At 39.1% G+C, this 23,694-nt stretch overlaps 2 protein-coding genes across 2 annotated transcripts in view; one reads left to right on the top strand and one right to left on the bottom strand.

Moving 5' to 3' along the window:
• TIMP4 (TIMP metallopeptidase inhibitor 4) overlaps window positions 1–14,759 on the top strand; it is a 33,319-nt gene extending 18,560 nt beyond the window's left edge. Inside the window, exons 2-6 of the mRNA XM_059479830.1 lie at window positions 1,561–1,658; window positions 8,589–8,703; window positions 9,318–9,442; window positions 11,373–12,410; window positions 13,166–14,759. Coding sequence (XP_059335813.1) covers window positions 1,561–1,658; window positions 8,589–8,703; window positions 9,318–9,442; window positions 11,373–11,570 — 536 coding nt within the window. The 3' untranslated portion in view covers window positions 11,571–12,410; window positions 13,166–14,759. The remainder of the gene's footprint in view (window positions 1–1,560; window positions 1,659–8,588; window positions 8,704–9,317; window positions 9,443–11,372; window positions 12,411–13,165) is intronic.
• SYN2 (synapsin II) overlaps window positions 1–23,694 on the bottom strand; it is a 191,479-nt gene that overhangs the window by 72,510 nt on the left and 95,275 nt on the right. Inside the window, exon 5 of the mRNA XM_059480012.1 lies at window positions 18,576–18,665. Coding sequence (XP_059335995.1) covers window positions 18,576–18,665 — 90 coding nt within the window. The remainder of the gene's footprint in view (window positions 1–18,575; window positions 18,666–23,694) is intronic.

The raw sequence follows: 23,694 nt of genomic DNA, 5'->3' as shown, positions 1-23,694 counted from the left end.
AACAGGTTGATTTTAATAATAATTTAACACCTTGATTATCCCATCCAGTTTGCTCAGCTAATTAGTGAGGAAATGGGAATTTTTCAGTGTTAGGTGGGACTGATCTCCTCCTGGCTGTGTTTCAGCCTGGGTTTCCTATTCCTTTTCTTTAACTATAATATTAAAAAAGAAAAAAAATTGAGGCAAATCTAGATAAAAAAAATGGGAGTTTTAAAGGGGGAACATGTGATTTGGATGTCACAAAACTGTGCTCTGCTCTGGCTTTGCCAGTGTCTGTCCACAAGCACTGAAATGCAAATCATCTCCTAGCTCAGCACAAACAAGAAGAATGAGAAATCTAATCTGAGTGATTATTTTCAGCCTATAATCCCATTCTTATCACACTGAAATCTCTGAAATAGATTTGTGTATTGAAGCTGCTGTGGAGTTTCTCCCTAATTTTCACCAGTGGAGGCCTGTTCAAGACTCAGGCTGCTCTAACCCAGGAGCTGCAGCAGTGACCATCCAAAACTGAGCAAAAATGGGGCTCTCACTAATTTAGGGGGATAAAATCCACAAAGGAATTTTGGCCGTGCTCCATATTCTTAGAACCACAACAAAACAATGAATATTCCTATGTCTCTGCTTTTTTATTTTCTTTAGCTTTGCCTGTAAAGGAAACATAGGCAATTTTAATTATTATTATTCATCTAATCCAGAAGATAAGAAATTGAATAGAAATTGCTTTTGTTTTTCTGATGGTGCTTCCTGATCAAATAACTAAATTGAAGAGCAAAGAGGAAACGGGTATGTTCTGTTAGTTGTGCCAAACAAAATTCTGCTCAGCTGAAATCCAAGCTGTGTTCTGATGCATTTATCTTGGGGGCATCAAGCAATTCAGTCTAATTTTAGTATTTCCAAAGTGTTCTGATGTATTTTAAACATCACACACAAGAGAGATGCCTCAGACAAGGAGAGGGGAAAAGAATCCATTTCTTCTTTCATAAAATATCCTACTCTCCTTGATTAAAGAACAAGAAATGAATTAAGGAAGTAATTGATTTCTACAGGTTAACACAACTAATGGCATGCTCTGTTAAACCCCAGAAAAGTGAATATAAGATTATTCTTCTCATTTCATGCATGAAATCAATGTTTTCATCTTGCCTGGCACAGGCTTTCAGGGGTTCATTTCGAGTCTATTTATTGGCTCAACAATTCTGCAATCAACAGCCGTGTCCCTTTCCTCTGCTCACTGATTGTAATGATGGGTATTTTGTCAAATTTTATGGGATTCGAGTCTTCCAGAGATTTTGATGGACATCTTTTGTCAAAACTGAGTGGTAACATCAGTCAGGTTTCCACACTCTTGGGAATTCACATTTCCATCACAGACAGCCCACTTTTGTTTTCAGGAGCTCAGCTGGCGCTCTTATGGTAAAATCTTTCAAATCTACTCGTACCTGAAGTGTCAAAACAATGCCAAAATCTATCAATACAATTTTTCATTTTTCCTTGTAAAATTTGGCACTGCTCATGTGCATATAAATCCTTTTTTTTTTTTCTCTCTCTCTTTTCCAGTGATCAGAGCAAAAATCTCCAGTGAAAAGGTGGTTCCTGCCAGCGATGATCCCCTTGATAGCCACAAAATGATCCGGTATGAAATCAAACAAATAAAGGTACATGGAACCACTCAGCTTTTTTGTAGTTCAATGCTGATAACCTCTGCATATTTCAGCCCTAAATCATTTACCCCAAGACGCTGGGAAAGCTGGAAAAGGCTCCAGCTGCCCCCACAGGGAGACCCAGATGGGTAAATCACAGGAGGGATTAAAAAAAAAGGGGAAAGAAAAGAAAAGGAAAATTTTAATGAATTCTTAAATGTTAAGGATATAGACAAATTATTAAATTTGCCTATTTAAATTAAAAAAAAAAAAGGGGAAAAGAAAAAAAGAAAAGGAAAATTTTAATGAATCCTTAAATGTTAAGGATATAGTCAAATGTTTCCTTACAGAAATAAATACATCGATGCCAGAGAATTCCCTTTACTCCCACTGGCACTTCAGTGTTCTGCTGCTCCTCTGCAGCACCTCAGGAGCTTGAGAGATATTCAGGAGCTTTTTGCTAAATAATGATTTTCAGGAGGGTATTTTTGATATTCAGGAGGTTTTTGGTAAATAGTGATATTTTGATGAAGAATTTTGCTAAATAATAATATTCAGGATGGTTAATTTTGATATTCAGGAGGTTTTTGTTAAATAATGATATTTTTGATCAAGAATTTTGCTAAATAATGATATTCAGGAGGGGATTTTTTTGATATTCAGGAGTTTATTTTGTTAAATAATGATATTTTGATGAAAAATTTTGCTAAATAATCATATTCAGGAGAGTTTTTTGATATTAAGGAAGTTCTTGCTAAATAATGGTATTTTGATGAAGAATTTCACTAAATAATGATATTCAGGAGGGTGGTTTTTTTGATATTCAGGATTATTTTTTTGATGTTCAGGAGGTTATTGCTAAATAATGATATTTTGGTGAAGAATTTTGCTAAATAATGATATTCAGGAAGTGTTTTTTTGGTTTATTTATATTCTGGAAGTTTGTGCTAAATAATGATATTCAGGAGGGTTTTTTTGATATTCAAGAGATTTTTGCTAAATAATGATATCTTGATGAAGAATTTTGCTAAATAATGATATTCAGGAGGGTGGTTTTTTTAATATTTAGGAGTTTTTTTGCTAAATAATTATATTCAGGAGGTTTTTGTTAAATAATGATATTTTTGATCAAGAATTTTGCTAAATAATTATATTCAGGAGGGGATTTTTTTTTGATATTCAGGAGATTTTTGCTAAATAATGATATCTTGATGAAGAATTTTGATGAAGGAACTTGAAATAATGATATTTAGGAGGGTTTTTTTTATATTCAAGAGGTTTTTGTTAAATAATGGTATTTTGATGAAGAATTTTGCTAAATAATGATATTCATGAGGCTTTTTTTATTCAGGAGGTTTTTTGTTAAATAATGATATTTTGATGAAGAATTTTGCGAAATAAGGATATTTAGGGGGATATTTTTGATATTCAGGACGTTTTTGTGAAATAATAATATTCAGGAGGTTTTTTTTTGATATGCAGGAAATTTTTGCTAAATAATGATATTTTGATGAAGAATTTTGCCAAATAATGATATTCAGGAGGGTATTTTTCATATTCAGGAGGTTTTTTGCTAAATAATGATATCTCGATGAATTTTGCTAAACAATGATATAATTATATTCAGGAGGTTTTAGCTAAATAATGGTGTTTTGACGAAGAATTTTGCTAAATAATGATATTCAGGAGGGGCTTTTTTTTTTATATTCAGGAGGTTTTTGCTAAATAATGATATTTTGATGAAGGATTTTGTTATTTGTGATTTTAAGGCACCAAAAATGTGCTTCATTCTGGGAGTGGTGTCATCACACCCGGGTTTGGAGAATTCCTGATCTCCTGTGCCCTGAGCTGTGCATGATCCAAACTTTCACAGGGTTTCCCCACTCTGTTCAGCTCCAATAAGGGAATATATTCATTAATACTAATTGACCCCATGGAAGTCACCATCAAACTCCCACTGGCGCTAAAATGATCATGATGATGATAATTAAAATGATCATTTACCTTTTTCTGGAACACACAAGAAGTAGGAGATCTCTATGAATTAAAATGTGTGAGTGTGCACACATTTTAATTCAGAGGTGGATTGGTGGGTTGGTTTCCAAGGTAGTTTCATCTCTCATTTTGCACTGAATATTATTTTATCATTTTTGCACTTTTCTATTTGCTGGGGATACCTAAGAAGGTCCTTATGCATGGCTACATGGTTTAAAAAAATATTCAATCATTCAAGTTGTATCCACTGATAGAATCCCCTCACAGGAGCTTGAGTAGGAAGAATCTTTGCTAAACAAAAATATCTCAAAGTATTCACAGGGATGGTTATCACACCATTGGTTATTACAAACCTCTTGGTGAGGTTTTACAACAATTTCAACAAATCAGTCTTCACCTTGCTAAAACAAACCCCAAAGCTGTCACCATCTGCCACTTCCCATCCTCTTAAATGTTAAGGATTTATTCAAATGTTTCCTTACAGAAATAAATACATCAATGCCAGAGAATTCCCTTTCCTCCCACTGGCACTCCAATGTTCTGCTGCTCCTCTGCAGCGCCTCAGGAGCCTGAGAGAAAAGCAAATCATCTCCTACCCCAGCACAAACAAGAAGCATGAGAAATCTAATCTGAGTGATTATTTTCAGCCTGTAATCCCATTCTTATCACACTGAAATCTCTAAAAGAGATTTGAAGCTGCTTTGGAGTTTCTCCCTAATTTTCACCAGTGGAGGCCTGTTCAAAACTCAGGCAGCAGGAACAGGAGTTTATTTAATTCCAAGTCAGCCAGCCCTGGACAAAGCAGAGATGTGTTTTTTAGGAAAGATCCTCTACATCATCACACACAATACTCTTTTCCTGACCCAGAGATGGGGCAACTGAGAGGCATTTAAAAAACTTTTATTCAATTTAGACTAACAACAGAAGGGTTGTGATAACCCAGACCCCTCAAATCCTTCCTCCTGACCAGAGAGACCTCAGGACCAAACCTTCCCCTTCCTCAGGACCCAGCTCCTTGCTCCAAGAAGGGAGGGATTTTGGGAAAGGAAGGATTTTGGTGGGAAACCAGGAGCTCTGTGAGCTGCCCACCCTCTGTGCACCCAGTGTGGCACCAAAATAAACCCAGCAAGGCGACAGTGCCTGATAAAGCCCACCGGAATGACGGGGAGGGGTAACCTGTGACATCCAAGGGATGTAACAGGTGAAAAGTAAACATGCTGAACAATTAGTCTGCTGAGCAGCTGAGCTCAGAGCAATAGCTTGAGCACACCATGTCTCACCTCAGGTGACAGAATTTTAAAGAATTTAACTCCACAGTGAGTGTGAAGGGTGAGGATATCTCCTCTGTCCACCGTTCCAATCTTCTCTCAAATGCTGCTGCTGCTTTCTCCTGGTGCCCTGCAGGCCCACAAGCTGCAGGGTCCTTTGGATGTTCAGTGGCCCTGAGCACAGGGCTCTGGCTAACCCAGAATTCACAGAATTCACAGAATCACTGGGTTGGGGAGACCTTCAAGGTCATCGAGTCCAGCCCAGCCCCAACACCCCAACTAAAGCCTGGCCCCCAGTGCCACATCCAGGCTTTGTTAAACACACCCAGGGATGGGGACTCCATCCATTCCAGGCCGTTCCAGAACTCTATCCCCTTTCTATGAAAAACTTTTCCCTGCTAGCCAACCTGTATTTCCCTTGGTGCAGATTGAGGCTGTGTGCTCTGGGTGTGTCAGTGCTGCCTGGAGAAAGAGCCCAGCCCCAGCTGAGCACAGGCACCTTTCAGGAGCTGTGCAGCGTGATGAGGGCAGCCCTGAGCATCCTTTTCTCCAGGCTCAGCACCCCCAGCTCCCTCCGGGGTTCCTCACAGGGTTTGTGTTCCCAGCCCCTCTCCAGCCTCGTTGTCCCCTCTGGATGTGCTCAGTGTCCCAAGGTCCTTCCCCAACTGAGGGGCCAGAGCTGGGCACAGCACTCGAGGTGCTCTGCATGCCCAGGGTGGGGATAACAGAGAATTTGCTTTATGTAACACAGCAGGGAAGAACAGAGCCTCCAATCATCTCTCTTGAGCTGTAAAATGCATCAAAAATTAGCACCAAAATTCACAAAAATTATCACCTCAGTGTGAGTTTTGGAGAGGGCTTTTAGACCACTCAGATATTCACACTTTCCTCATCAATTGTGCCCTCTTGGAAAGGGAACACAGAGCCCTTGGAGGTTTTATTTGACTGTAACATTCTGCACAATGCTGCCTTTTCTCTGCTTTAGTGCTCTATTGAGCTTTTCCATTAATGGGATGGCTTAAATTCTGTTTCTCTCATTTTAAATCCAGTGCATTAGGCTTAGCATTAAAATGTTGCAATTCTAGATGGAAATATTAGAGATAATTTTTATATTCATTTTCAGAAATAAAAAAAAAATAACAATGAGGCTTTCATTTTTTTTAGCAATGGGTCAGCATGTCAAGAAGCCATAAATGTTTTCAATTACTGTTCTTTCTCTTGCAATATTTACAGCATTATATTAAAGAGAGAAGATAATATGTGATATATATGCATTAATTTGTAATTTTATTAACATTTCTTAATATTTTTGTTACTGACTTGATCATCACACTCATTCTAAAATCTTCAAGCGAAGCCATGTGCTGGTGCTGGTCCCACCCCTCGGGAGCACAGGGATGATGTCCACACAGACTTTAGGAGCAGGGTCACATCTCTCCATCCCCCAAATCCTCACCCTACTTTCCTATTCCAATAAAGTCCCACCAGGACCATGCATCATTGCAGAACCAAACCCAACCACCTTATCCCTCTGCAGAGAAATACCCATGCTTTCAGAGATGGGAGAATATGATTGAGGAGATTAAATATGATTTACTGAGTTGAACACAAGATTATAATCTTTAGAATTTCTCTTTCTGCAGAGGAATATCCATGCTTTTAGGGAAGGGAGAATATGATTGAGGAGATTAAATATGATTTACTGAGTTGAACACAAGATTATAATCTTTAGAATTGCTGTAACAATTATATAGGTAGAAAAATAATCTGAAAATGCAACCAAAAAACCTGCAACAAAACAAACATTAAACTCATTTAAATAATAACTAAATCTCCATTATGCATTGCTGTGGGTATTTAGCAGATTTATAGCTAAATCAAGGTGTGCTGTCTGCACAAAACCTCCAAAATTGAGGCCAAATCTGAGATATCCATGGAAAATCTGTTCCCTACCAGGCCCTGAGGGTTTCTGAACGTGGACAGAGCTTGGGGCAAAGTTGACCTGCACAGCTCCCTGCACAGACACATTTCCCCCTTCATTTTGCACATTTTCTGTGGTTCCCACTGCTGCTTTGGCCAGGGTGCCAGTTTGGGTTGTGTTTTGGTCCGTCTGGACCTGTTTGTTTTATTCCCCAGAGCGTTTCAAATCCCGGCTCATATTTTTGGCTCGGCCGCGCGGTGACAGCAGCCTTGGCTTCCTTCCCCCGTCCATAAACAGAGCCTCAGAAAAACCAACATATGACAGAGTATTTTCTAGTGGCCTGTGCTATTTAAATCCCCTGGGAGGGCCCGAGGAACACAAACACGTTTTCCAGGGACAGCAGCTGCAACTGGCAGAGCTGTGAGGCCCTGCCATTGTCCCCAGCTGCCAGCACGTGGCATGATGTCACCAAGGCTGGCGGTGGCACACGAGGTGATGACAGGCACCCAGCAGCACCTTGGACACTGCTCGGCTTGTTTGCATCTTTTAATGCCTCATTTCTCATCTCTTCTCGGGGCTGAAGCTGCTGGTTAAGCCTGGAAAGGGTTTTGATCCCAAAATCTCTCCGTTTTGGGGCTGGCAGGGCGGGAATCCTGAGGGGTGGGCAAAGTTTTCCAGCAGTTATTTGAGAAGGTGCCATGCAGCCGCGTTTCTCTTCACAGAGAAAAGCAAGGCACAGCTTCCCAAAGAAACTTCTGGGAATGGCAGCTCTGAACCTCAGAGAAAGAAACAAACCGGTTCTTATCTCATTTACTGCTCCAGTAGTTGTTTTAAAACAAATTTTTACTCCTGTCTTGTTTTAAAACAAGCAGAATGCATTGTGGAAGATTGTTTACCTGGAAAGAATTAATAATTAGATTCTGGTGTGAGTGTTTTGATTCACTGAATTGAATCCAAGTGTGTGTGTCAGGACTGTTGGCTGACAGTCACAAAATCCTAAACAATTGAGTTGAGTGCTTGCTTAGATTCAGTGTAATAGAGTACAAAATAATGTTATTATAGTATAAAATAATATAGTACAATAGTATTATAGTATGAAATAATATAGCATAATAGTATAAAATAATATAGTATAATAGTATAAAATAATATAGTATAATATAGTATAATAAAGTAATTAATTAAGCTTCTAATTAGATATAGTCCTTCTCATCTTTCTCCCCTCATCCCTGCATTTCTGATGGTCCCACTGGTGAGAATTTGGGATATGGAGAATCGCTCTATTTTAGTGACCAAAAATGAAAACAATGCTCAGGAAATGTTCGGTTCCTCAGCACATTTGGTGTCCCAGGAGACCCCAACAACTCCACTGACCAAGAGAAAATTCCCCAGAGGAATACACTGAGAAATATTTGCATTTTTAGTCAGGGTGATTGCTGTCTCTGCATTGCTCCTTGAATGGAATGTGCCACTAGAATATAAACTGAAAAGAAAGTTTTAACAATCCATGAAATACGCTGAAAAAGCACATTTAAAAAGCTATAATTTAAAAAATCAAGACCTACTTAATTCCCTCCTAAAACTCTTGGATGAATTTCATTAAGTGCAGAGGAAAAGTCCAGTTCTTGGTGTTTTCTCACATTAATTCAGGCTTTGGAGCCTTCCTTAAAGAGACTCACCCTGTATCTCTTCCAGCTCTTTTTTACAACTGTTTCTTCATGCTTGTTTTCCACTGCTGACTCTGTTTCTGATCATTTTCAGATGTTTAAAGGCTTTGAGAAGCTCAAGGATGTCCAGTATGTCTACACCCCTTTTGATTCATCACTCTGTGGAGTGAAACTAGAAGCCAACAACAAAAAACAGTATCTTCTAACAGGTAAAATGGAGCAAAGAAAAAAAAAAATCAGTGTTCCTGGGGATTCAGAAGGGGCTGCTTGGAGTGAATTTGCTAAAATATGCAAAGGAATATGTTTATGTACTAAATACAAACACAGCAGGATGTAAAAATTGTGTTCAGCTCTAGTTTTAGTGTGACCTGACACATTTTCCACCCTTCCTGCAGCACTCAGAGCAGTTCCAAAGGAAGGGAAGGTCAATAATCAGTAAATAGAAGGAATTTTGATTCAGTATTTTCCATTATTATTTGATTAAAAACAACAGTACTGATTTTCCCAGGAATGCAAAGGTGCACAATGAGAAAACTACAGATGTTTCTAGACACTCCTAAAATCCAGTTTAACTGCATTTGCATCCACCCCTTGCTGGCAGACTACCAACATCTTTAGAAAAAAATATCCTTTTTTAATCTTTTACATCCATCCAAAGCATGCAATTAGGAGAACATTCTCTCTGTTATAATTAAATTAATTTTAAAAAATTTAGAGTATGACTAATTTGGTGCAATTAGTTAAAAGCTCAAGGTGTTCTTCCACTTCTAATATTTAGAAAACACTTTTATTGCTTTGATTTTTTGTGTTTTCCATGCTGCAGGCCAAATTTTAAATGATGGCAAAGTGCTGATCCACTTGTGCAACTACATTGAGCCGTGGGATGATTTATCCTTGTCTCAGAAAAAGAGCCTGAACCAGAGGTACCAGATGGGCTGTGGCTGCAAGGTGAGTGCTGAGCACATAAATGGAAATAATCAGCATTTATTTCTATTTTTGAGAATAAATCTCAGTTCAGAGGAAGCTGCAAGTCAGACAGTAATTTCAGAGCAGATAAATGTAAATAAAGAATGGTTAATCACATTTTTGAGAATAAAGCTTGGTGCAAAGGAAGCTGCAAGGTGAGTGCAAAGCAGATAAATGTAAATAAACAGCATTTATTTGTATTTTTGAGAATAAACACCTGTTCAGAAGAAGCTGCAAGTCTGACAGTAATTTCAGACCTGATAAATGTAAATTACTCATGGTTAATCACATTTTTGAGAATAAAGCCCAGGTCAGAGGAAGCTGCAAGGTGAGTGCAGAGCAGATAAATTTAAATCAGCACCGTTTATTCCCATTTTTGAGAATAAGCTCCAGTTTAGAGGAAGCTGCAATGTGAGTGCAGAGCAGATAGATGTAAATTAACAGTGTTTATTCACATTTTTTACAATAAGGCCCAGGTCAGAGGAAGATGGAAGGTGAGTGCAGAGCAGCTAAGTGTAAATAAACACCATTTATTTGCATTTTTGAGAATAAACCTCACTGAAAAAGAGGCTGCAATGTGAGTACAAAGCAGATAAGTGTAAATAAACACTGTTAATTCCCATTTTTGAGAATAAAGCCCAGGTGAAAAGGAAGCTTCAAGCTGAGTGCAGAGTAGATAGATAGATAGCAGATAGATATGTAAATACCACATTTTATAGAATAAAGCCCAGGTCAGAGGAGGCTGCAAGGTGAGTGCAGAGCAGGTAAATGTAACCAAGGCCTGTTTATTCCCATTTTTTGGGAACAACCCCAGTCTGAGGGAGGCTGCAAGGTGAGTGCAGAGCAGGGAGATGTAAATTAACATAGTTAATTCACATTTTTGAGAATAAAGCCCAGGTCAGAGGAAGCTGCAAGGTGAGTGCAGAGCAGATACAGGTAAATAAGCACCATTAATTCCTGTTTTTGGGAATAACCCCAGTCCAAGGGAGGCTGCATGGTGAGTTCAGCGCAGATAGATGTAAATAAACTCATTTTTGGGAATAAACCCCAGGTCAGAAGAAGCTGCAAGGTGAGTGCAGAGCAGATATATGTCAATAAATACCATTTATTCCCATTTTTGAGAATAAACCTCGGTTCAAAGGAAGCTGCAAGGTGAGTGCAGAGCAGATAGATAGATAGCAGATAGATATGTAGATATCACATTCTTAAGAATAAACCCCAATTCAGATGAGACTGCAAGGTGAGTGCAGCGCAGATAGACATAAACAAGTCCCGTTCACTCCCATTTTTGGGAATAAACCCCAGTCCAAGAGAGCCTGCAAGGTGGGTGCAGAGCGGGGAGATGTAAATTAACATTGCTAATTCACATTTTTGAGAATAAAGCCCAGGTCAGAGGAGGCTGCAAGGTGAGTGCAGAGCAGATAGATCTGAATAAACACTCTTTTTGAGAATAAACCTTGGTTCAGAGGAAGCTGCAAGGTGAGCGCAGAGTAGATACAGGTAAAGAAGCACCATTAATTCCCATTTTTGGGAACACCCCCAGTCCAAGGGGGGCTGTAGGGTGCGTGCAGAGCAGATAAATGTAAACAAACAACTGTTTTGGAGAATAAACCCTATTCAGTGGAAGCTGCAAGGTGAGTGCAGAGCAGATAGACGTAAACCAGCACGGTTAATTCCCATTTTTGGGAACACCCCCAGTCCGAGGGAGGCTGCAAGCTGAGTGCAGAGCAGATAGATGTAAATAAACACTTTTTTGGGAATAAACCCCCATTCAGAAGAAGAAGAAGAAGAAGAAGATGCAAGGTGAGTGCAGCGCAGATAGACATTAACAAGCCCCGTTAATTCCCATTTTTGGGAACACCCCCAGTCCAAGGCAGGCTGCAGGGTGCTGAAGGCCGGCTTGTCTCCCCAGATCACCACGTGCTACTCGGTGCCCTGCTCCATCACGGCGCCCAACGAGTGCCTGTGGACGGACTGGCTGCTGGAGCGGCGGCTGCAGGGCCACCAGGCGCGCCACTACGCCTGCATCCGCCGCAGCGATGGCACCTGCAGCTGGTACCGGGGCGGGCCGCCCCCCGAGAAGGAGTTCATGGACATCAGCGAGCCCTGAGCGCCCAACGGCCCCTCAAGCACCGCCCTGGGAGGCTCCTTCCATCCCTCCGGCCCAGAAACCAGCACCGTGTCCCCAGAGGGCCCGTGGGGCTGGCACCGCTGCAGGGCGAGGGACAAACCTCCTGCAGGCACCTGCTCTGCTCTGTTATGCTTTGCACAGAGGGCTGGCAGCGTCCTCCAAGGCACAACAAACCCCCTTCTTGCCAATATGAACGTACGAGAATAAAATTTGCCAGAATTTTGCCAATACGAAAGGTCGAGAACAAATTTTGCCGGAATTTTTTCCAATTTTGCCATTATGAATGTTCAAGAACAAAAATTTTGCCAATATGAATGTTCGAGAACAAAAATTTTGCCAGAATTTTGCCAATATGAACATTCAAGAACAATTTTTCCAGAATTTTGCCAATACGAATGTTCAAGAACAAATTTTGCCGGAATTTTTTCAAATTTTGCCATTATGAATGTTCAAGAACAAAAATTTTGCCAATATGAATGTTGGAGAACAAATTTTTCGAGAATTTTGTCAATTTTGCCAATATGAATGTTCAAGAACAAAAAATTTGCCAGAATTTTGCCAATATGAACATTCCGGAACAAATTTTTCCAGAATTTTGCCAATACGAATGTTCAAGAACAAATTTTGCTGGAATTTTTTCCAATTTTCCATTATGAATGTTCAAGAACAAAAATTTTGCCAATATGAATGTTGGAGAACAAATTTTTCGAGAATTTTGTCAATTTTGCCAATATGAATGTTCGAGAACAAAAATTTTGCCAGAATTTTGCCAATATGAACATTCAAGAACAATTTTTCCAGAATTTTGCCAATACGAATGTTCAAGAACAAATTTTGCCGGAATTTTTTCAAATTTTGCCATTATGAATGTTCAAGAACAAAAATTTTGCCAATATGAATGTTTGAGAACAAATTTTTCGAGAATTTTGTCAATTTTGCCAATATGAATGTTCGAGAACAAAAAATTTGCCAGAATTTTGCCAATATGAACATTCCAGAACAAATTTTTCCAGAATTTTGCCAATACGAATGTTCTAGAAAAATTTTTCCAGAATTTTGCCAATACGAATGTTCAAGAACAAATTTTGCCGGAATTTTTTCCAATTTTCCATTATGAATGTTCAAGAACACAAATTTTGCCAATATGAATGTTCGAGAACAAATTTTTCGAGAATTTTGTCAATTTTGCCAATATGAATGTTCGAGAACAAAAAATTTGCCAAAATTTTGCCAACATGAACATTCCAGAACAAATTTTTCCAGAATTTTGCCAATACGAATGTTCAAGAACAAATTTTGCTGGAATTTTTTCCAATTTTGCCATTATGAATGTTCAAGAACAAAAATTTTGCCAATATGAATGTTCGAGAACAAATTTTTCGAGAATTTTGTAAATTTTTCCAATATGAGTGTACGAGAACAAAAATTTTGCCAGAATTTTGCCAATACGAACATTCAAGAACAAATTTTGCCAGAATTTTGCCAATACAAATGTACAAGAATGAATTTTGCCATAATTTTGCCAATATAAATGTTCGAGAACAAATTTTGCCAGAATTTTGCCAATATGAAAGTTCGAGAACAAAAATTTTGCCAGAATTTTGCCAATACGAATGTTCAAGAACAAATTTTGCCAGAATTTTGCCAATATGAATGTTCGAGAACAAATTTTGCCAGAATGTTTTCCAATTTTGCCAATATGAATATTCAAGAACAAATATTCCCAGAATTTTGTCAGTTTCGCCAATATGAATGTTCAAGAACAAAAATTTTGCCAATACGAATGTTCAAGAACAAATTTTGCCGGAATTTTGCCAATACAAATGTTCAAGAACAAATTTTGCCAATGTAAATGTTCAAGAACAAATTTTGCCGGAATTTTTTCCAATTTTCCATTATGAATGTTCAAGAACACAAATTTTGCCAATATGAATGTTCGAGAACAAATTTTTCGAGAATTTTGTCAATTTTGCCAATATGAATGTTCGAGAACAAAAAATTTGCCAAAATTTTGCCAACATGAACATTCCAGAACAAATTTTTCCAGAATTTTGCCAATACGAATGTTCAAGAACAAATTTTGCTGGAATTTTTTCCAATTTTGCCATTATGAATGTTCAAGAACAAAAATTTTGCCAATATGAATGTTCGAGAACAAATTTTTCGAGAATTTTGTCAATTTTTCCAATATGAGTGTACGAGAACAAAAATTTTGCCAGAATTTTGCCAATACGAACATTCAAGAACAAATTTTGCCAGAATTTTGCCAATACAAATGTACAAGAATGAATTTTGCCATAATTTTGCCAATATAAATGTTCGAGAACAAATTTTGCCAGAATTTTGCCAATATGAAAGTTCGAGAACAAAAATTTTGCCAGAATTTTGCCAATACGAATGTTCAAGAACAAATTTTGCCAGAATTTTGCCAATATGAATGTTCGAGAACAAATTTTGCCAGAATGTTTTCCAATTTTGCCAATATGAATATTCAAGAACAAATATTCCCAGAATTTTGTCAGTTTCGCCAATATGAATGTTCAAGAACAAAAATTTTGCCAATACGAATGTTCAAGAACAAATTTTGCCGGAATTTTGCCAATACAAATGTTCAAGAACAAATTTTGCCAATGTAAATGTTCAAGAACAAATTTTGCCAGGATTTTGCCAGAATTTTACCAATATGAATGTTCAAGAACAAAAATTTTGCCAATATCAATGTTCAAGAACAAATTTTGCCAGAATTTTGCCAATTTTGCCAATATCAATGTACAAAACCAAATTTTGCCAGAATTTTGCCAATATAAATGTTCAAGAACAAATTTTGTGAGAATTTTGCCAATACAACTGTTCAAGAACAAATTTTGCCAGAATTTTGCCAGAATTTTGCCAATATGAATGTTCAAGAACAAATTTTGCCAGAATTTCTTCCAATACAAATGTTCCAGAACGAATTTTGCCAGAATTTTGCCCCCTGTTTTGATCACCTGCAGGTTAAGAGCCCCCCGTGTTTTATTCCAAATCTTTCCAATGAACTACAGAATGTTTTATAGAACTATTTTTGTTTTTTTTTCTGTATGAAAGTCTTGGATACGAAAGAATTATTGTACAGTGTATATGTAAAGTATTATAACAATGTGCTATTAAAAAAAGAAAATGATTCACAAATATTTCCTTGTGTGTTGAATCGAGTTGAACACTTCTGTGATTAAAACAATCTGTGCTCCACATTTTGTACTTTCCTTATGTCACAGCTTCCTTTATCCACAGAGCTGTAACTTCCACTGATAACTAAATTAAGAAACAGCCTTGATAATCAAAACCCCATTCCCAAGACAGCATTCCTATGGACTAACAACACCTTGCTGAAGGAAAAGCCAGATTTTTAATCCATGGGTTAAAGCATTAATCCATGGATTTAAGTTTTCCATGGAACAAATTCCAAGCCCAAATGATGACAGGTTAAAATTGCTCAGAGCTACAAACCACGTCCATTCTCAGGGCAGCTGCAGCCCTTAAAACCTCCCTAAATACATGACCAGTACTTGTACCCCAGCACTATTAAAACTTTGGAAACTCACCTGAAAATACATGCAATAAATATTGCATAACTCACACTGCAATGATTTCTGGAAGCTCTCAGATGTTTCACCCTGTTTAATAGGATTTAATTGTTTTTCATTCATGAGCATCCACCATACCCTGTCAGTGAATTTGGCTACTTGTGAACTCAAACTAGAGAAGGGTTACAGCACATTTTGTCTGTAACTTTCCTGAATTGATGAGTTAGTAACTAATCCTTCACACACGCATTTAAGTTGATAAAAGTAATTCAGTTCACAGTGGTGAAACTTTGGGAAGTGTAAATCCCAAAGTCCAGACTATTTGTGCCCCAGAAAAAGGGGGCAGAGCCCTCAGGCAGGATGGGGATCTCCATTATTTGCCTTTTCTGACAGGTTTTACTATCTCAAGGACAGGTTTGGAAATGCTCTTCTAAAAGAGATTTACTTTTTCTGTGACTGAGTTTACACATTTCCAGTGAAATGCAAATGATGCAGGGCCAACAGGAAAACGTGTCATTATCCTTTGAGGAATAAGTGTCCCTTAACACATAAAAGCCAATATTTCACTTTTTATTTACTATAAATCAGCCTGGCTCTTTTAATTTACAACCCTAAATTAAAACCATATCTATGTGCTGCCAAATGTAAAGCCCAGTTTGTTTTCTACTTTACTCAAGACAAAACAAAAATTTCCTAGGCACTAACAGTTTGGACCACAGACTAATATAAATCAAACAAAAAGAATAAAAAGCTAAATTTCTTCTGAAAATCATTGATATTACAGTGACATTATTGGGAGAGCTATTTACTGACAGTGCTGTGCATTTACATTATTAATTTCCATAAAGATTCAAAGCCAGGCCTTATTTCGTTGTGTCAGATCAAACCAATACCTAGAGAAGCCTACAGAGCTTAATAACCACAAAGATTAAAATTCAGTGGGTAATATTCAATGATTAATATTTAATGGTTAATATTCAGTGGTTAATATTCAATACCAGTCCTGTGGCATTTGCCCCCAAATCCATTTTGATGGGATGGGGCCTTTTGGATAACAGCAAACAGGTATTTTGTGCTTTTCAGCTCCCCAGAGCTCTGGTCCTATTTCAGTTTTACAGTAATTAGACCTGAACCTCGACTTACCCAGCCCACATTGCCTTCTCTGGGCACCTTGCACAAAGAAATGCTTTCTCTGATATTTATGGACAGACTGTAATACAACTTGCATGCCACAATTAGTTTTTAAAAATTTCCTACTTTTCCTGCTATAAAATGAGGTGTTTCACAATGTCTACTTTTATTTCTGGCTGAGCAGAAATCTGCCCAAACTCCCCACAATGGGTGGTACCAAGATTTGGTTTTTTTCCCCTCATATCAATAAATGTGGCAAGGAAAGTTTTACAAAATGCAGCTCAGAATGAGATTTTATTTTCCCTGAGGAAGACTCTCAAAAGCCTTGACTACAATGTGGCATTCTGAATATGTTATTTTAATATCAGGATTTTTACTGTAGTGGCATTGATGCCTTATCAACAGCAGATTCTTTTTACAATGTTTTCTTTTTCCTTCTTGAAATTGTGTTTGTGTTACATGAGAGAGTGGAACAGAAACACAGCCTGGCGCAGCATTTTAATTTAATTTGAAAATGGCTCACATGACTTTTGGTGAGAGAAGGGAAAAGACGAAAGAAGGGAGCCTGCATAGGTGAACAGGGAAAAAAAAATCCCCACCTGGAATATTGCTGGTGTTTCCTCAGCGTTCCAGATAGGTTTTAATTAAATTGTTCAGCAATTATGTTGGAAAATCCTTGTGGTTTTTGCAGAGAACAGAGGAGTGGGAATGCAGTGAAATAAAGGGAACTAATTACTGAGGGAAAGGATGAAGGTATGACTCAGCCAGCAATGAGTTCAAAAAGCCTCACAGCGTTTTTTGTGATCAGCCTGGGATGAATGTTTCTGTTTCCAAAAGTGTTTCATTAAAGCGGCTCTGTTTTTACACAAAAGAATGGAATCTTTGTTTATTTACCTTGCACTGCCCAAAGCCTCAGTACAAACCAGCAGAGGATGAAAGGAGCACCTCTGGCACGCTCAGCTGACCCTCAATTCCCAGAGAGGGAATTTGGGGCTTTTTCCCTCTCCCCACATCCCCCCTGAGCTGGTTTGCACTGGAGGGGGGGACAGCTCCAGGTTCCCATTTGGAGAACAAAAAGGGAAGGAGAAAAAGCAGGAGGAACACCAAGAAAAATATTCAAAACCGTCATTGCCAAATTCTGCATCGACAAATGCCAGCGAGGCAGCCGTTGATAAAGTGATGAGAACCCAAAACAAAATAACATGATAAGGTTTCAGTGCAGCATCAGGAGACTCTGATTTCCAGAAATTCAAACAAAATGTTGTCTTGTACCACACTGCCTGATTATTTCCCAAGCCACAAATTTCCAGATGCTTTCTTTGGGAGGAATAAAACCAAACAAATGAGTGTCATCACAGGCAGCTCCTGCAGCAGCTCTCAGTGGCAATGCAATACCCAAATGGATTCATTTGCTCTACATTACCATAGAAATATGTAAAAAAAATTACTTGACTGTGGAGAATGACATTCAGAAGTTCAAAAAAAGAGAAATAACTTACAAGTTTTGACTTTAATGAGCAATGTAAGGAATTAAGACAGGCAAAACCACTTACAGGGTTGCTACACTCAGAAAAATATGCCATATAAACTCATAAGTCTGAAACATTATTTCTTGCCCCAAAATGAAATGTTTATTGTTTCTATGGACTGCAGTTTAGCAATGCTCCTAAAAGCTCTGCTTTTTTCAATAAAATTACAGCCAATCTCAAGTTTGAAGGATCCCTTAGGGGTCATTGTGTCCCACTCCCTGTTCCTCACTGCTGCCTAAAACTGAACCACAGCCTAAAACCATCACCCAGGTGCTCCTTGGACTCTGTCAGCCTCATTTTTGTTCTTTTTCTGTCTGTGGAGCACTGGGAATCAGCGTTAGCCCAGGTACCGGAAGATCCCAAGTCACAACCAGCCTGGTTTTGGCTGAATTCAAAGCCCTGCAGTGCCCAGTGCATCCCCTCCAAAGCCAACACACACTGTGAGTGCACCAGGGAGGAAAACACTGGGAGAAAACCAATCATGGAAGTGACTCCTGCACTTTCAGAGCCGTTCAGTGTCCTTTAAAGCATTTAATCTCTCTGAGATCTGCAGCTGGGCAGCTGGAAAGTGACCACTGTGCCACGTGAGCACCCTCCTGCTCACCATCACACTGATTTCAAGAGCTCACCCCATCCCATCCCCTCCCAAAACTGCCAAAAAGGCTTTTGGAGCATGCAGAAAATGGGAGAAGGGGGTTGTGACCCCCATTCCCCGTTTTGGAGGCACGGGGAGCAGGTTCAGCCCTGCTGCTTGCACCTACCATCTCCTTGTGGTTGGGGTAGAAGGTCTGCTCGATCAGAGGGAACTTCTCTGGGCCCAAAGATTTGTAGACAGACACCAGCTGGGCAAACTGCAAAACAAAGCAGAGAAAACAAAGCTCAGGAGAGGAACCACACTGTGCCCACAGGAGCTCCTGCTCAGGACCTTTGGCTTCTTGTCCTGGGTGTTTGATGAACTCAGCAGATCCAGGGGTGCATCCTCCCTCCTCCTCCTCACACAGGCCTTTAATCCACCCAAGCTGAGACTTCATCTACAAACCAACACAGAGCAACACCTTGAAAAATTAAACCCTCACAGGTACAGGAGATGAAATACATGGGAATACTGAATTACAAATATCTCACTGTCTGTATGTTTGAAGATGATTCTGTGATGAGAAAATCATTATAATTTTGCCTTTTCTGTCCTCTTAAACCTAAAGCCCAGGCATATTTATCATTAATTTAATAGCTGGCACCTTCCTGACACTGATTTGGCAGTGCTGGCAAAGAGATAAAAGTAACTGTGTCAGGCTAACAGGGCAGGTGAGGAACAAACTGGAGAAGTTTCCTCTCCCAGGCTGCAGACACGAGCCATTACCAATGGCCATCCTTGGATGGGGTGATTTAAACTGCACCCTTTTATTCCAATCTTATTCATGTTTTTTACAGAATGTTCTGATATAAAAAATTGCCACTCTTGTCCCACTACCAAAGATGGGGATGACTTAAACTGCTTCCTGTTATGCCATTCCTAATCATGCTTTTTATAGAATATTCTGATGTAAAACCATATGTTATATCAGAATATTCTTGCCCCACCACCAAAGATGGGGAGGATTTAAGCTGCTCCCTGTTATGCCATTCCTACTCATGTTTTCCATAGAATATTCTGATATAAGACCACATGTTATATCAGAATATTCTTGTGCCTCCACCAAAGACGGGATGATTTAAACTGCTCCACGTTATGCCATTCCTATTCAAGGTCTCTACAGACTATTCTGATATATACATGGCCATTTTTGCACCACCATCAAAGCAGAGGATGATTTAAACTGCTCCCTGTTTTGATAAAACCATGTGTTATATCAGAATATTCTTGCCCCACCACCAAAGGTGAGGATGATTTAAACTGCTCCTTGTTATACCATTCCTACTCATATTTTCTATAAAATATTCTGATATAACACATGGCCATTCTTGCACCACCATCAAAGATGGGGATGATTTAAACTGCTCCACGTTATGCCATTCCTATTCAGGTTTTTTAAAGAATATTTTGATATAACACATGGTCATCCTTGGATGGGGCTGATTTAAACTTCTCCCTGTTATGCCATTCCTGCTCATGTTTTCTATCAAATATTCTGATATAACACGTGTCCATTCTTGCCCCACCAGCAAAGATGGAGATTATTTAAACTGTTCCATGCTATGCCAATCCTATTCATGTTCTCTGTAGGATATTCTGATATAACACATGGCCATTCTTGGATGGGGCTGATTTTCCCTGTTATGCCATTCCTATTCATGTTTTTTACAGAATATTCTGATATAACACCACATGTACTACCAGAATATTCTTATCCCTCCACCAAAGATGAGGATGATTTAAACTGCTCCCTCTTATGCCAATCCTATTAATATTTTCATAGAATATTCTGATATAAAATATGGCCATTCTTGCCCCACCATCAAAGATGAGGATAATCTAAACTGCTCCCTGTTATGCCATTCCTACTCATATTTTTGATCAAATATTCTGGTATAACATGTGGCCATTTTTGCCCCACCACCAAAGATGAGGATGATTCAAACTGCTCCCTGTTATGCCAATTCTATTCGTGGCTTTTACAGATTATTCTGATATAATATCCTTTTAAAGCTGCCATGACACACCCTGCCTGCCTGTACTCTGGACTGCAGCAGCCTCACACAGAACATTCACACGTGAACCAAGAGAACTCTTTGTGCAATAGAGATGCCTTTGGGGCTGTTCTCTCTGTGCAGAGCAGATCCCTCTCCTCTGGTGATATTTAGGAGAGGAAATCCCTCCTGAGCCCGGGCTGAGGGTTCCAGGAGCAGGACGTGTTCCAGGGATGTGCTCAGCTGTCCCTGTGCCACCATGGGACACCAACAACCCAGCACAACGCTCAATAGTGGGATCTGCTGCTTGCAAACAGCACAAAAAGCACAGAACAACACACCTCTGTCCATAATGCAGATAAAATACCTACTCTGAGGAGAGGCTCAGGGGGCAGGCAGAGCAAAAACTGTTTAAAGGGGAAAAAACAAAAACCTCATGAAAGCGTTGCTTGCATCATTTCCAGCTGGCCGAGAGGACTTGTTTAATTTAGTGGTGTTTACTTAGGTTTGGTAAAATACGTCTTTAAATCCGGAAGGCCAATGGAAAATGCCTTAATGATGAGCAGTCTTCACCAAAAGCCTGAGGAACTGGAGTTGGGTTGTGGGCTGTGCAAACCAGGCCTCAAGGAAAGGAAATATTCTCACAGCTACCAAAGTAAGGTGGTTTGTGAACAGGATTCCTGACAACTTACTCAATATTTCAGTTCTGATGCAAGAGCCAAATTCCAAACTCCACAAGAAAATGCTGACCATTAAGTACATTATTTTTGCCAAGCAATTGTTAGGTTAAAATAAATCTATTTACCTCTCTTTAAGTAAAAAACTCCAAAGAAAAATAAAGTCATATGACTGTGTTTCCTGTGGTTCTTTCCCTATTTTCTTTTCCATTTTCACTGGAAGGGAGAGGAAGACACTGAGAAAATGGCATTTTTTTTTTGTAGGGGTTTTGTCATTCATGCAAGAAAGCTGTAATTGAGATTAATTGCTAGCAAATGCTTGTTTACTTAAAATAATATATTATCAGCCACATATAACAGACTTGCAACACTCCAAAGTGTCCTCTGATCCAGTAATTCAGCTTGGAAACAGCAGGTAGGAAAAGCAAGTTTGAATTTTTGAGGCAAAAGAGAGAAATAAAGTGCCACAGCTGGGGGATGATTTATCCTTTCCCCTGCTGAGATGCTGCTCCACCTCCATGTCTACAAATCTGGGAATCTCCTGTCAATCATTTCCTCCCCAAAATGCACCCTGATAAATTCAGCCCCTATTCACACCAAATTTCAGCATTCTAACTGTACATGCATAAATTGCCATAAATCTGTTTTATTTTCCCTGATTGCTGCTGGGCTATTTATAAAGAAGAATTTCATTTAAGTTTCAATGACCTTCTATCAATTTTTAAGTGGGATTTGGATGATATGCTTTTCTATTTTCCTTTTCAGCAGCTGAACACCAGTCCTGGGCAGGAACATCATCTTTTAAAATTATAAATTACTGAATTATCTAGTCCAATGTCAAATGTGTACAGACATGGGATGTTAATGGAATAGAAAATATTATATTATATTATATTATATTATATTATATTATATTATATTATATTATATTAATTATATTATATTATCATGTTATATTAAAAATTATATACTAAAACTATTCTAAAAAAAAGAAAAAAGAAACATCAGAAAGTTTTAAAAAAAAAGTGACAAACTCAGAGCTCGACACAGCTGGCTGTGATTGGTCACCAAGTAAAAACAATTTACATGAAACCAATCAAAGATGTGTGTGTTGGTAAACCATCTCTAGACTACATTCTACAGCCATCAAATAGTTATTATTTACAGTTATTTAAATAGTTATTGTTTACAGTTATTATTTATTATTAGCTCCTCTCAGCTTCTCAGCAGAAAATTCCTAGCAAAAGCATTTTTCAGAAAATACGTCAGTGGCACCCTCTGATTGAATCTTCTTGCAATCTTGATTTAATCCTCAAAGCTCTGCTTGCTCTTGCCAAGGCATCCTGTTACCAAGTCTCTTGGGCTAGTAAGGTCCAAAATCCATCATCTGTTTTGTGTCCCAATATCCCAGTGGTTTTCCAGCAGGACCCAAAGCCGAAGGCAGCACAGTGGGGCTGGGAATGCCAGGATCGTTTCCATGGACCTGCATGGTGAGTTTTGTGCCCCAGGGAGGTGTTCCTGAGGCTGTGCAGGGGTCTCATCTCCCGGGTGAGATCTGTCCCTGGTGCATTTTCCCCTCAAACCCTGCCCAGGATCAGCAGCATCTCCCCCTTGCCTTTGGCTGCCGCTGATTTTTCCTCACCCAATCCCTTCCTGCTCCCTCCTCACCCTCTGGGGCTCTGAGATGGAGCTGCTCAGCCCTGGGGCTGTGCTGGCCCTTCCCAGCTATCCAGAATTTCCAAGGCTATCCAGAATTTCCAAGCTCCAGCTCTTCCCCTGCAGCATGAGAGCTGCAACGCGAGAGGCACAGCTCTCCCACTGCTAATCACCATGTTATTAACTGCTGGAATATTTTCACATTAGAATTACAGCTGGTGAGATGCAAACCATTAAGAGCTTCTACAGGAAAAAAAAAAAAAAGTCTTAAATAAAAGCCTCATGCCCTTGGAAGAGCTGCTGAACTGGCTTACAGATTAGCAGAGTGCATCCATGGGAGAAAAAGTTTTCTACAACAGTTGGAAAAACAGGATTAAAAAAATCCCAAAGAACCAGCAAATGGTCACAGTCAGAGACATAAAAACATCTCCTGGCTTGCAGGATTGGGCAAGAAGGCATCTGGCAAGGAGAGACCCTTTGGCTGGTGGAAGAGGCACTTACAAAATGTGTAAACAGTGAGGAAAGTGAGATTTAAGGAAGGCATGAGGATTAAAATGAAGGAAAACAGCCTGTGAGCATACAAGGGTACAACACAGATCAAGACATGCCTGGTATACAAGAATAATCTAAAAGTAATCCCATGAGGCCTGGATCCAGAGACCTTCTGGAGCCCTTTATTTGGAATGAAAATTTAGAGAAGGAAAAAGTTGATGGAAATGAGAGCTCTGGGGACTCCTTCCTGGGTGCTCTTCCAGCAGTGAGAAAATGCTGAATAAAAAATACTTTATTCCACTGCTATGGGAACAGGGAGTTCAGTGATCTGACCAGGCAAACATTTGTGCTGTTGTTTATTTTGATGGTGCTTAAGCACTTCTCAGGAGGGTTTGGGGCTCATGGCAACAGAAGGAGATTTTCTTCT

Source organism: Ammospiza nelsoni, chromosome 11 (genome assembly GCF_027579445.1).
Source record: "Ammospiza nelsoni isolate bAmmNel1 chromosome 11, bAmmNel1.pri, whole genome shotgun sequence".
Lineage (NCBI taxonomy): Eukaryota > Metazoa > Chordata > Aves > Passeriformes > Passerellidae > Ammospiza > Ammospiza nelsoni.
The sequence above is the reverse complement of the archived record's forward strand: the minus strand, read 5'-3'. Positions and strand labels throughout refer to the sequence as shown.